General features: G+C 35.5%; 1 protein-coding gene across 1 annotated transcript; it reads right to left on the bottom strand.

Annotated features, from left to right (window-relative positions):
• Nucleotides 1-338: 338 nt before the first annotated feature.
• LOC103204737 (olfactory receptor 6M1-like) lies at nt 339-1,286 on the bottom strand. Its single transcript, XM_007949936.2, has one exon. The coding sequence runs from the start codon at nt 1,284-1,286 to the stop codon at nt 339-341; it is 948 nt and encodes a 315-aa protein (XP_007948127.2).
• Nucleotides 1,287-15,106: the final 13,820 nt, after the last annotated feature.

Genomic DNA, 15,106 nt, shown 5'->3' with positions numbered 1-15,106 from the left:
ATCCTACTTCCGTAGTGATACTGCCTCCGAAACCCAAGGAGGGGTCGCTATGAGTCGGGGCTGACTCGACGGCACATAACAACAACAACAACAACACACATCTGGTGGCATAGTGCCTAAAATATTTGACTGCTAATCAAAACCCACCAGCCATTCCTCGGAAGGAAGGTGGGCAACTTACTTCCATAGTGATACCACCTCAGAAACCCAAGGAGGGGTCGTTAGGAGTAATGTCTGATTCCACGGAAGTGACTTTTTTTTTTTTTTTCCAAGCATGACTTTTTCCACCTGAGTCAAAGAGTTGAAAATAATCATTCTGAGAAAACCTCATTAAAGTTTCAAGTTCTCTTGTGCAATAAGGACATAAGTCTTCTAATTGCTTCTCTCAAGACTTCCTTTACCTTTTCATTCCTCAAGCTGTAAATGAAGGGATTCAGGAGAGGGATCACCACTGTGATGAGGACAGCAGTCACCTTGTCAAAATCCAGTGAACGGCTCTGGCTGGGCCTCACATACATGAAGATGTTGCTTCCATAGGCAATGGAGACAACTGTGATGTGAGAAGCACAAGTGGAAAAGGCCTTCTGACGTCCTTGGGCTGAGGGGATGCGCAAGACGGTAGAGATGATATAGGTGTAGGACACAGTGGTGAACACCAGTGAGGTCAAGAGGACAAGGGAAGATAAGATAAAGCTTATCATCTCAATGAAATGAGTATCAATACAGGCCACCTGTAGCAGAGGGGCGATGTCACAGAAGAAGTGACTAATTTCCTTATAGCAGAAAGGTAGTCTAGACACCACAACAGTTGGGCACAGCACTGACAAGAAGGCTCCCACCCAGCATCCCAGAATCAGCAGGAGACAGAATCTACTGTTCATGATGATGGTGTAGCACAGAGGGTTACAGATGGCCACATAGCGGTCAAAGGACATGACAGCCAAGAGGATGAACTCCACTGTCCCCAGGAAAAAAAAGAAGTATGTTTGAATGATGCAGCCAGCAAAGGATATGGTCTTACTTTCTTCTAGGAGACAGACTAACAGCTTTGGAGTAACTGTAGTAGGGTATAAAATGTCCAAAACTGACAAATTACTGAGGAAAAAGTACATTGGGGTTTGGAAACGATTATCAGCCCATATTAGGGAAACGACAACAGTATTTCCTGTCAGATTAAGCATATAAGTAAACAAAAGAGCCACAAAGAGGAAAAACTGAAGCTTCTGGAGAACAGGAAAGGCAGTGAGGGTAAATTCAGTCACTGTGGTTTGATTTTTCATGTCCATTGCATGCAATAGTTAATGAGCAGCATGTCCCTGAAAAAAAGTCACACAATATAAAGAGATGAAAATCAAGTTAAATTTTGAATGCTCACTACCTGTGATAAGAGTAAAGTAACCTTTGTATAGCAGTCAAGAGTGATCTGTTCTAGACCTGCCTCAACCCTAATAAATATGGGACATTGGATAAATTGCATTACTTCTCCAAACTCATATTTAAATTTTTGGTTGAATGAACTTATCTCAATAGTCCCCATCAATTTTTTTTTTCATTTTATTCTCTTTTACACGATGCCCCTGCCCCTGCTCTACTATTTTCTCAGTTACATTCTGTGCTTAAGGAGAGGGATGTAGTTAACAGAGAATGAGATCATTAGATCTGAAAAATGGAGAAAGGGAATATTAATAAAAGAGGTATTATTTTTCTCAAAGTTATTTTAACTTTTAGGCTATTCTTCAAATCAAAGCACAGAAACTGTGGATACTGGCCAGGATACTGACAAAGGGATATTTGTATTTGTATCTACCCATTTCTGTCATTGGTACTAAGGGCTGAATATCACTGTAATGTCTAGCTTGACAACTGGACATTTTGTATAATAAATGATTTCTTTGTAAGGTAACATAGTTTTTCTTTTCTATAATAATATAAACATTTTGATGCCGTCACTGTTAGAGAAAAAAATGGAATCAGGATATATAGTTCATAATATGCATAACTAATTTTATATACTTGTGAAAAATATCTTTTAGAAAAATGAGCAGTGTGTTTCTTCTTTGTTCCTCACAAATGTTATGTCTATGGCAACATGCAGACATAAGCAACCCAACTGATTCTTACAGGTTCTCTGAAATAGATCTCTTATACTTTATATTCTTTTCAACCACGTGGAGAACAAGTTATTTTTAAAACCATAACCATTTTCCATTGAGTTGATTGAGTTATGGTGACCTCTTGTGTGCAGAATAGAACTGTTCTCCATGCAGTTCACATGACTATGACATTTTGGCAGCAGATCACCAACCTTGCTTCTTAGGTGCTTCTTGGTGGGTTTGAACTGCCAACCTTTTTGTTAGTAGCTGAGCATTTAACAGTTTGTGCCATCCAATTGATCCTGGTCATTTTTAAAAATGAAAAAAAAAATAAATAAATAAAAGAAAAGAAACAAATCCCAAAACCTGGAGTTCAAAATATATGCAGGTCAACAGCATTTAAAACACTCAGCTTCATCTCTGAATGAAAACTTAACATTGCTGAACAGCTGTATTGCATATCCATATAATTTAATTAAAGCCATGTCTTTTGATACATTGTTGTCATTGCTGTTGGGTGCCATCTAGTCAGGTCCAACTCATAGAAACCCTGTATACAGCAGAACAAAAGATTGCTGAGTCCTGCACCATCCTCATAATCACATATTACTTTTGTGGCTAATTCTTTAGTTTCCAGTTAAAATGACCAACTTCTAAACCCTGAACTTGGTGCTTTCTTGGCTTGTACCCCGCAAGTTCTTCTTCAGGCTTGGGAAATATTTATTTATTTATTTGCCTTGACATATTTTGTGATGAGATTTCTATCACAAAAGTTGGTTGTGACATTTTCCAGGCCCTGTAGTTTCCTCTTTATTTCTATTCATTACTCATCTATTCCAAAAATCAAGTCATTTTTATACTTGTTTTAATAAGAAACTTTACGTCTTCACCTTCTTTGTTCTAGATAAGGATTTTGTTATTATTACTTGACTTTTATAGCTTCCTGAACAGTAATCTCTTTTACAAACACATTGTGGTTCCTGTCCATCTGAGTCATTTTCAAATGTACTCAGAGCTGAATTGAGTTGCATTGGATTTGGTAGTAGAGCCGTTTATATTTCCTTTTGAATCCTGAGCCCATTTCTATATCCATAGAAGATAGACATGATCATGTCTGTGTTTCTTTCCAGTTTAAATATTTCTTTTGTTTACCATGAGGACAACCACTCTTTATTTTAATCCTCAATTCTTTGAACATCAAAAGTATTCATTTATTTATTAAGTAAATAAATAAATATTTACTTAATAAATAAATGAATCTTAATTGGGAGAGCTCATTCTTTAAACCTGTTTGTAGCTACTCCAAGATTAAGTAATGGTAAGCTCTGTAACTTGTATTTTCATATATCAAATATAATGTCTATCATAACTTGTACTTAGTTTTTCTTGAAGTATTTCATTCATTTTAGTTGTTAGTTGAAAAGGATATTTGTATTTGTCTCTACCCACCTGTGTCATTGGTATTATGTGCTAAATATCAATGCAATGCCTAGTTGGTCATAGGTCATTCTGAGAAAATTGCATAAAATCATACTTCTGAGTAATTAATTACTTCAATACTAATGTTGGACATGCAGAAGTGGCCCAAACACCAATATGTCTAGTATATGTCAGATCTTTCTGGGTTTAGAGGTGGGAGGTCACAAAAAGACAGAAGTAAAAAGAGAAGGGTAGAAAGAGATCAATTTACAGTACCAAGGTGTTTTATTCCATTTTTTTTTCTGATAATCTTCTAAGTTATTACAAGATGAGTTGATTATCTTCTTCTAAGTTATTAAAAGACTCCAAAAGGACTTAGCTATTGAAATAGAAGCTTGGTACTAGAGAAACTCCTTCTATCATAAATACTCTAATGTTTTCTCCTCATTTCTCACCTCCCCAATTCCCTCATCCTCCCGGATCGATCAATCAATAATAAAATAACAAACTGTTCATTACTATATAAAAAGACATAACCACATCAGGGTGGACAAGTATTAAGGATATTGAGGTAAGATATAAAAATAGAACATATTACTAGACAAATAGAAACACTTTAGCATTCCCTTTCACTTCCCTCCTTCTCTCTTCATCACTGACTTCACTGGGGATTGATAAGTATTTTAAGGCAGAATAGTGTGGATCCCTGGCTTTTGACTCTCATCTACTCTATTGTTGTTTCTTTTTGTCTACTCAATTGTTTTATAGTACCCCTATTGTCCTTCATTTTTCTTCTTGCCTTAATAGTCCTTTACGCTGATAGAAACTTGACTCTCTTCTGAAATTGTAAAAGGTAGACAACTTGAGATCTTCAAAAGCAATATGCCATGTATACACATATATACATAAATATATATATATATATATATATATATATATATATATATATACTTTAAAGGAGCTCTGGTAGCATAGTGCCTAAGGCACTAGACTGCTAACCAGAAGGCTGGCAGTTCAAACCTACCAGCCACTCCTCAGAAGGAAGGTTGGGCAATCCTACTTCCATAGTGATACTGCCTCGGAAACCCAAGGAGGGGTCACTATGAGTCAGGGCCGACTCGACAGCATATAACAACAACAACATACACTTAAAAAAAAAAAAATCTGAGATGGTTAGGCAGTAAATTGGGTATTTGTGTGCCATGGTTGTCATGTGGATTATATAACTCTGAGAAAATGGCATTAAGAGCTGTGTATTTTGTTGCATTATAGGACGAATGCAGTCCTTTGAAAACTAAAGATGCTGTATTGTACCTCCTTTTGGCATCTCTGAAATTCAGGAGAGTGAAAAACAAAATAAAGCAAAACAAAACAAACCCTGGCCTTTCTAGATTATCTCATGGTCCTCTGGAGCAAAGATGTTACTTTGAAGATTAAGGTGTGTCTGACTCAAGCCATGGTATTTTCAATCATATTGTATGCATGCCCACCACTCATCTGTCAATTTGTTGTACTGTTGTTGCTTGTATGTTGCTCTGAGGCTGGAGGCAGGCCACTGGTGTCTTGAACATTAGCAGGGTCACCCATGGTGGACAGGTTTCAGTGGAACTTCCAAACTATGACAGACTAGGAAGAAAGAAGGGGGCTAGCCACTTCTGAAAAAAAAAAAGGCCACTAAAAGCCTTATGAATAGCAGTGAAACACTGTCTGATATATTACTAGAAAACTTTATGAAGAGCAGTTAAACACTGTCTGAAACATTACTTGGAAGATAAGCCCCTCAATTTGGAAGCCACTCAAAATAGAACTGGGGAAGAGCTGACTCCTCAAAGTGGAATTTACGTTCATGATATGCATGGAGTCAAACTTTCAGGACTTTCATTTGCTGATGGGGCATGACTCAAAATATGAAGAAACAGATGCAAACATTCATTAATAATTGGAATGTGGAAAGTATGTATGAATCTAGGAAAGTTAGAAGTTGTCAAAAGTGCAATGGAATGAATAAAGATCGATATCCTAGGCATGAGTGAGCTGAAATGAACTGGTATTGGCCATTTTGAATCAGACAATCATATGGTCTACTATGCTGGGCATGACAAATTGAAGAGGAATGCTGTCATATTCATTCTCAAAAAGAATGTTTCAAGATCTATCCAGAAGTACAATGACAAGATAATATGCACCTACAAAAAAGACCAGTTAATATTACTATTATTTAAATTTATACACAAGACACCAAAGCAAAAGATAAAGAAATTAAAGATTTTTACCAACTTTGGCATTCTGAAATTGACCGAACATGCAATCCATATGTATTTATAATTATTAGTAATTGAAATGCAAAGTTGGAAGCAACAAAGAATTATTGGTATTTGGAAATTTGACCTTGACAATAGAAATGACACTGGAGTTTATATGGTAGAATTTTGCAAGACCAATGACTTATTCATTGCAAATACCCCTTTTCAACAACATAAAGGGTGACATACAATGGACCTTGCCAGATAGAATACCTAGATATAGAATAGACTATATCTGTGGAAAGAAGTGTTGGAAAAGCTCAATATCATCAGTTAAAACAAAGCCAGGAACAAACTGTAGAAGAAACTGTCAGTTGCTCATATACAACTTCCAGTTGAAGCTGAAGAAAATTAAAACAAGTCCATGGGAGCCAAAATAAGACTTTGAGTATAAACCACCTACATTTAGAGAGAATCTGAACAATAGATTAGATGCACTGAACACCAATAACCAGATGAATATTAAGAACATTATCCATGAAGAAAGCAAAAGATCACTGAAAACACAAGAAAGGAAGAAAAGACCAAAATGGATGTCAGAAGAGACTGAAACTTGCTCTTGAGTGGAGAGTAGGTAAACTGAAAGGAAGAAATGATGAAATAATAGAGCTGAACAGATTTCAAAGGATGGCTTGAGAATACAAAGTAAAGTATTTTAGTGAAATGTGCAAAGAATTGGAATTAGAAAACCAAAAGGGAAGAACATACTTGGCATTTCTCAAGCTGAAAGAACTGAAGAAAAAATTCAAGACTCGAGTTGCAATATTGAAAGATTCTATGGGCAAAATATTGAATGATGCAGGAAACATCAAAATAAGACAGAAGGAATGCACAGAATCACTGTACAAAAGATAATTAGTCAATGTTCAATTATTTCAGGAGGTAGCATATGACCAAGTACCAGTGGTACTGAAGGAAGAAATCAAAGCTGCACTGAAGGAATTGGTAAAAAACAAACTTCCAGGAATTGATGAAATACCCATTGAAATGTTTCACCAAATGGATGTCATGCTGGAGGCACTTAACTTTTCTGCCAAGAAATTTGGAATACAGATACCTAGCCAATTGACTGGAAAAGATCCCCATTTGTGCCCATTCCAAAGAAAGGTGATCCCACAGAATTGTGGACATTATCGAGCAATATCATTAATATCACATGCAAGTAAAATTTGGCTGAAGATAATTCAAAAATGGTTGTAGCAATATATTGACAGGAAACTTCCAGAAATGCAAGTTGGATTCAGAAGAGGACATGGAATGAAGGATATCATTGCAGATGTCAGACGGATCTTGACTGAAAGCAATAATACCAGAAAGATGTATATTTGTGTTTTATTGACTATGCAAAAGCATTCAACTGTGTGGATCATAACAGATTATGGATAACATTGAGAAGAATAGGAATTCCAGAACACTTGATTGTGCTCATGAGGAACCTGTACATAGAACAAGAGGCTGTCATTCTAACAGAACAAGGGGATACTGCGTGGTTTAAAATCAAGCAGGGTGTGTATTCTTTCACCATACTATTCAATCTATATGCTGAGCAAATAATCTGAGAATCTAGACTATATGAAGGAGAACATGGCATGAGGATTGAAGGAAGACCTACTAAAAACTTGCAATATACAGACACAACCTTGCTTGCTGAAAGTAAAGATGACTTGAAGCACTTACTGATGAAGATTAAAGACTACAGTCTTTAGTATGAATTGCACCTCAGAAAAAAGAAAACAGACATCGTCACAACTAAACCAAGAAGCAACACCATGATGAATAGAGAACAGATTGAAGTTGTCAAAGATTTCCTTTTACTTGGATCCACAACCAATACCCATGGAAGCAGTGGTCAAGAAATCAGACCTCGTATTGCACTGAGCCAATATGCTGCAAAAGACTTCTGTTAAAGAGCAAAATTGTCACTATGAAGACTAAGGTGCACCTAACCAAAGCCGTGGCATTTTCAGTTGCCTCATATACATGTGAAAGCTAGACAATGAATAAGGAAAACCAAAGAAGAATTGATGCCTTTGAATTGTGCTGTTGGTGAAGAATACTGAAAATACCATGGACTGCCAGAAGAAGGAAAAATCTGTCCAGGAAGAAGTGCGGCCAGAATCCTCCTTAGAAGGGAGTGTGGCTAGACTTTGTCTCACGTACTTTCGTCATGGGTCAGAAAGGACAAGCATGTGGACAAAGATATCATGCTTGGTAAAGTAGAGGGTCACCATAAAAGGGGAAGACCCTCAAGGAGATGGAATGACATAGTGGCTGCAACAATGGGCTCAGGTATAACAAAGATTGTGAGGATGGCGCAGGGGCAGGCGGTGCTTTGTTCTGTTGTACAGAGGGTCACTGTGAGTCAGAGCCTACTTGACAGCACCTAACAGCAGTATCTGGAGCTCATGTTTGGAGGAAATTTTAAATCATTACAGTCTATGTGCATAATAATTTAATTTTAAACTTGCCAAATTAAGACTTTTACTTTCTTGGTATTTTCCTCATTATTAATTCTGCAGCTCCCTAGAAAATTGCACAAAACTGCACATTTTAAAATTCAAGGTTTAGTCAGGAAACTGTGGCTTAATGGGAAAAATATAGCAGGTTTTAAAATCAGTGGTTTGGCCACTTCTAGCTCTGTGATCTTTAATGAGATTCTTAGATTCTTAAGCTTCCTGAGTCTTATCTTCATTATTTCTAAAATGTGTGTAGTCATACTTCAAGGTCTAAGGCAACTGCTACCAGAGTGATTTATACCTAACTGGTACTCAATAAATTTGTGAAGAGCAAAGAGAGGGTTGAGGAAGGATGAACAGAAATGGAATAGGATATAGGAAGGATGGTAGTGACGATTAGAAATCTTTGCTCTGATATTATGGGGTGAATATTAGTAAATTGTGAAAATGTTTAATTGTAACTGAAGTACATTAAAAACATCCAATTATACAGTTATAGTAAAGCAAGAGCACTTGACTTCTGCCCTTAGTCAGGTTTTTGACAGAACAAGAATTTCACATTAATTTATAAAATACACCTGGAAACAAAACAGCTGTTTAACACTTAAATATGGGTAATTATATAAAAATATATACTTACATCATATTAATTTGCAGAACAAGAGGTGTTTTCTTTATTCAAATATGTTAAGAAACTCAAAATTGGGGTATCTCTTTTTCTACTCTGTTCCATCAATTGTTATATAGATTCCTTTATTGCTCCAATTTTGAATTTCACATAAATCTCTCTCAGTCTTAGTCTGATGGCATTTCCTATATGTTCTTAATGCCCTTTCCAAAACTGCTGCAAATGTTTATTCAATTTTTAATAACCCTCCTTTCCCCTTGAATAGAAAACTGATCTTTGTAAACTTGAATTACTTTTTCAGTATTTTTTCTTAGTGCCAAACAACTAAGGCTAGACTTACTTTAAGAAAAGTCCAAGTGCTATCTTTTAATCATTTATCTAATACACAGTATATTTTAACTCAGTATTCCTCTAAATTTTAAATAATATACATTTTGGACTAAGAGGGGCTGAATGATTATATTTGGTGATGAATCAGGAAGTCAGATACAATTGAATAAACCTGGTTTTCTGCTTCTATTTTAGGTCTTTAGCAAAAATAACAGAAAAATTTCCAGTTCTCGGATTCATTTTCAATTGTTGGAATGAAATTTTCTCTCTATTCAGTCAATCTCGATTTCTCTTGTGGATCCATCTAGAAAATGAGAGTTACTCAAATTCATAGACTCTCAGGTTAGAAAAGAACTTAAAGGGCATATCAGCCAACCTGGTCCCCCCAAGTTCTCAAATGTCTCTAACAAGTTGTTGAAGAGTGATGATAAAATCACTATTTCTTGAGGTAATTCATTTTTCCTTAATGACCTTGATTGTTAGAAAAATTAATATTTGCATTGACTTAAAACACCTCCCTCAACTTTCATAATTTTGCTGACTCTTGTTCATTTGACAGGCATAGGAAATATTTCCTTTCTCCAGAAAATAATATTACCCTTCTCATAATAAAGTGGTTACAATTGGATGAACTGTGATATTTATTGATTTTTTAAATTTTATATTTTTTGCCTTTAGAGATTTGGTTTAGAATGGCTCTTGGGACTATCACACACACACAACCTTAATGATTATTATTAAAATAAAAAATTTTAGAACTGAAGTAAATAATCACAGTTACAAAGTTAAGGACTCCTGGGAGACACTAATTGGCGGCACTCTATTTTATTTACTTAAAGAAAAACTTAGAGACCTGCCTCTGGGAACTGTAAACTTGGAAAACTTTTTTTTTTAATGAAAATAAGTTTGAAACTGCCCTTTAACTTGAGAATCTTTAACATATATGTATCTGTATTTATGTTTTCAAATTCATATTATTACAGGATATATATACACAAATATACAATAAGCAATTTTAATTGCATAATTTGTTGAGTTTTGACAAATGTATGTAGCTGTGTGTCCACCACCACCACAACAATGATATAAATATTTTCATAATCTTAGAAAGTTTCCTTGTGCCCTTTTGCAGCAAATTCTTTCTCCTCTCCACTCCAGTCCCTGAAACCACTGATGTGTTTTCTATTACTATAGTTTTGCATTTTCTAGAATTTCATATAACTGGAGTCTTAAAGCATACAGTCTTTTGTGTCTGGTTCTTTTCATTTAATCTGGTGCTTTTGAGATTCATCTGAATGTTTCATGTGTCAGTAGTTTCTTCTTTTGTAATATTGAGTATTATATACTGTACAGATATACCACAGCTTCTTTATCTATTTATCCTGTGATGGACACTTAAGTTGTTATCAAGTTGTGGCTATTATGAATATATCTGCTGTGAACATTTGATAACATGTTTTTATGTGAATATCATTCCTATTTCCTTGGATAAATTTCTGACAGTTGACTGTTATATGGACGTATTTGTTTAACTATACAGGAAAATATCAAACTGTTTTAGAAAGTGATTGTACTATTTTTCCATTCCTACCAGGGATATATGAAGGTTACTATAGCTCCACATCATTGTCAACACTTTGTATTTTATGTCATTCTGGTAGGTGTGTAGTAGAAACATCTGATTTTGCTTTAGTTTGCATTTCTGTAATGACTACAAGAGTTGAGGATTTTTTTTTTCCCATGTATTTATTTTCTGTGTTTATAACTTTTTAAATTAACTATATATTCAAGTCTTTTGACAATTAGTATTTTTATTTAAGGTTGTCTTCTCATTAATGAAAGAGCTCTGGTGGCCCAGTGGTTAAAGCATTTGGCTGCTAACCAAAACCTACCACCCACTCCATGAGAGAAAGATGAGATAATATGATTCAATAAAGATTTATAGCCTTAAAAACCTTATGAGACAGTTCTTTTCTGTCCTATAGGGTTGCAATTAGTTGGAAATAAACTCAATGGCAGTGAGTTTGTTTTGGTTTGGTGTTACTGACTTGTAAATATTTTTATTTTTAAAATATTTATTTTAGATATATTTATCAGATGTATATTTGCAAACATTTTCTCCCAATTTGTAGATTGTTTGCCTTTTAATTTTCTGAACAATCTCTTAGGAATGATTTAACTGAAAAATGCTGTTATTTCATTGTATTAATGATATAATACTCATATTTTATTTGTGTTGACAGAAGAAACAAGTCCCTGGAGAAGGATATCTTCCTTGGTAAAGTAGAGGGTCAGCAAAAAAGGAGAAGACACTCAATGTGATGGATTGACACAGTGGTTGTGTTGATGGGGTCAAGCATAGCAATGATTGTAAGGATGGTGCAGGACCAGGCAGTGTTATGTTCTGTTGAACATGCTTTGAGTCTGAATCAACTTGATGGCACCTAACAACAACATCTCAATCTGTAGATCAAGCTGCTGCTGAATTACAAATTCTAGTTAATCATATGACTAGGCATTGACTGACTATCTTGGGTGAAGTGCAGAGCTCAGCAAAAAACAATAAAATCCTTAGGAATTGCTTGGACTGGAAATACTGGAGATATTCTTCAAATGACTATGAAATAAGGAATTGTTTCTGTCAGCTCCAAAATGAAAACAAGAGGCAAAGGATGGATGAGTTTTTTGGTTTCTGAAGAAATCACATATAACACCTAAGAATTGTAGTAACCTTGGCTAAGAAAGTTATCAGAAAAATAGCTTCAAAGGGCTATTTGATTCCTTTGGTACCAAAGAATCCTGATGCTCAAATTTATTGGAACTGTCAACAGTACATGCTTATGCTGACTTATACTTTTCAAAAGCCTATGACTTTCTCCTAGAGATGAATGGCCTCACTATGGACTAGAAAATTACCTGAGGCCACATTCAGACATAATCCCTTTGATAGGTAATTTTGGCATTTAGTTGAAATTGCTTGTAGCTTTAAGTAAAATTTTGATTATAGACATAAGTTAATTATTTTGAAAACTTTCATGGGTTTTGTCACAATATACCAACAGAGAATTTTCAAAATCAAATAGGAAAGGTACATTAAAAAAAACATGCTATATGGGAGTTGGAGTAAGATGGTGGACTAGGCAGACAGACTGTACAGATCCTTTTCAACAGAGAAAAGGGGAACCAATTAACAGAGATAACAGAAGATAATCCTGGAGCCCTGAGCTTTGAAGGGAATGATATTGAAGTGGTCTAAACTTCAACTAGCAGAAGAATTTGCATGAAAATACAAAAAAAAAAAAAAAAAAAAGGAGACTTATGGACCTGTGGTCTGTCAGTGATCCTGATGGCACAGACAGCTTGGATAAAGCTGAGTGGTGTTAAGACCTAAGAATTAACCTAAAAATTGGCCCAGCTAGCAAGGGCTTCATGAAGGACTGCATTAGTGGCTGGTGAATGAAAGGGGAAAGATTGAAGAGGAAGGCAGGCTGAGCTATGGACTTTTGCCTGTCCAGAGGGCACAGCCATTTTGAATGTTTCCAAGCAGTTTGACCATTTTGGCTATTTAAAGTGACAGCCTTTTCCTAGATTCCAGGGACTTAAGAATAGGCTCCAATTGCTGGGAACCACAAGGACATCCCGGATACCAATGACTGGAAAGGTGAGATACTCCCCTTGTTACTCTTACAACCCACAACCTCTTGGTGAATGGAGGTGTGACCATCCCTCACTCCCACCCAGCTTCTGGGCTGGCAGGAATTCCAACCTAGTCTGTGTGCTCTGAGGGAAACTGGGTGCCCTGCCTTGCCCTGCCCTGCCCAGAATGTTTTTTTTCCTTTTAGTTTGTTTATTTTTGTCTGTTTTAAAATTATTATTATTATTATTATTATTTTCCTTTTTATTACTATTGTTTATTCTTCCTTTCACAGTTTCTAATTTTTAGCTTTTACTCTCTTCCCTTTTCCTGGTTCCCATTTTTTTCTTTCTTGTGGTTAATCCCATTCCTTGTTTCTCTTTTTGCATTTTTCACATTTTTGTTCATTATTTCCTACTCTACCTTTTCTCTCTTATTGCCCTCTCCCCAGATATTGTGGGTTATTATTATTTTTCTTTTTTGGTTATCATTCCTGTGTGTTTACACAGTGTGTTTTTAGTCCACTTGCTTTCACTTTTTTTGATGGTTATTTGATTGTGTTTCTTGGCTAAATGAATGGGAGACAGCAACAGTGCCCATATGACACAAATACACCCACAAGTCCTTTAGCTTCACTTACTGACTGAGAGCCACCACTTCCTTCTCCACCAACTGGCCAATGAGGAACAACCACCATGAAAAGCCTGACTCACCCTTAGCTGCTCTTCACAAACAGTTAATAGAGATCAAAATACAACAACATCACAATATCTTGGAGACAACAGACCATCACAGTCCACACAAAGAATCAAGATAAAATGGTAGAAATAAAGGAGCAGGATAAAGACCCAGCGCACATCCCTGAGGAAGAAGCAGCATTGGAATTCCATGATAAGGAATTGAAAAAAATTGTATTTAGGTATTTTCAGAGGATTGAGAGACAGATCAAGGAAAACACTGACAAAATTAAGGAAAACACAGACAAAACTCTAGAAAAATTTTGGAATAAAAAGAAAGAACAAAATGATGAAATAAATACATTTTATGATACAAAATTTACAGATAGAAAATCAGAAGATTAATAAAAAAATTCAGAAATAGTTAACATATTGAAAGGGAAAGGAGTAGAATTGAATCAATGGAAGACAGAATAAAGGAGATTGAAGACAAATACGTGAATACTTCTTTGGAAAGGGATCAATCAGAAATAAGATCAAAACAAAATGAAGAAAGCCTAAGGTTCATGTGAGATACCATCAAAAGGAGCAACCTATATGTAATTGGAATTCTGGAACAAGAAGAGAAAAAGAAAACCACTGAGAATATCATGTAAGATTTGTTGGAAGAGAATTTCCCTGATATGATGAAAAATGAGAATATATCCATTGAGGAAGTCCAACAAATGCTAAAAAGAATAGATCCCAAAAGAAAATCACCAAGAGATATTATCAAACTCATCAAAACCAAAGACAAAGAAAGAATCCTGAGAGCAGCATGAGAAACACAAAAAGTTACTTACAAAGAACAACCAATAAGAATAAGCTCTGATTTCTCAGCAGAAACAATGCAAGCAAGAAGGCAATGGGATGGTATATATAAAACCCTGGAAGAGCAAAATTTTCAATGAAGAATTATATACTCAGCAAATTTTTCCCTCAAATATGATGGTGAAATTAGGACATTTCCAAATAAGCAGAAATTAAGGGAATTTGTTAAAACCAGGCCAATCTTCCAAGAGATACACTAAAGAGAGTCCTTTGAACAGAGAACCAATACTAGCAAACAACAACCAACCATTAATGCATAGGATGACATAACCCAGAAACCAATAGAGCTATGGACGTATCCAAAGTCAAATAAGCTTACAAGACTGTAAACAGGGAACCAGAGGCATCAGTTGGCAAATGAGGACACCGACAAACCAAAAAGAGGGGGAAGATAGTGTAGTTACAGATCTTCTAAATGGTGAGGAAGTCAAGAGAGTTGCAAGATAGAATACACTGTTCTAAACTCAGGGGACAATTGTGAATCACAGGGTAACCTCAAAGAAAAATGTAAACTTTCACATCACAATAAAAAAAGAGGAAAAACACAAATATTCAGCAAATACTAAAACAACAGCAACAAAGGAAATGATAACATGATTCATAAACATAATGAGTTCAGCACAGAAAATAATATGGAACAAAGAAACCAGGGACACCATGAAAAAACACATAACAAACTGACAGCAACCAATTCAT

Source organism: Orycteropus afer, unplaced genomic scaffold (assembly GCF_000298275.1).
Source record: "Orycteropus afer afer isolate SDZICR_OR568_19922 unplaced genomic scaffold, OryAfe1.0 scaffold00258, whole genome shotgun sequence".
NCBI lineage: Eukaryota > Metazoa > Chordata > Mammalia > Tubulidentata > Orycteropodidae > Orycteropus > Orycteropus afer.
This window is presented reverse-complemented; position numbering and strand designations above follow the sequence as displayed.

Bases quoted from the DNA above. Each gene is read 5' to 3' on its own strand.
- LOC103204737 (XM_007949936.2), bottom strand. From the start codon at position 1,286: ATGGACATGAAAAATCAAACCACAGTGACTGAATTTACCCTCACTGCC.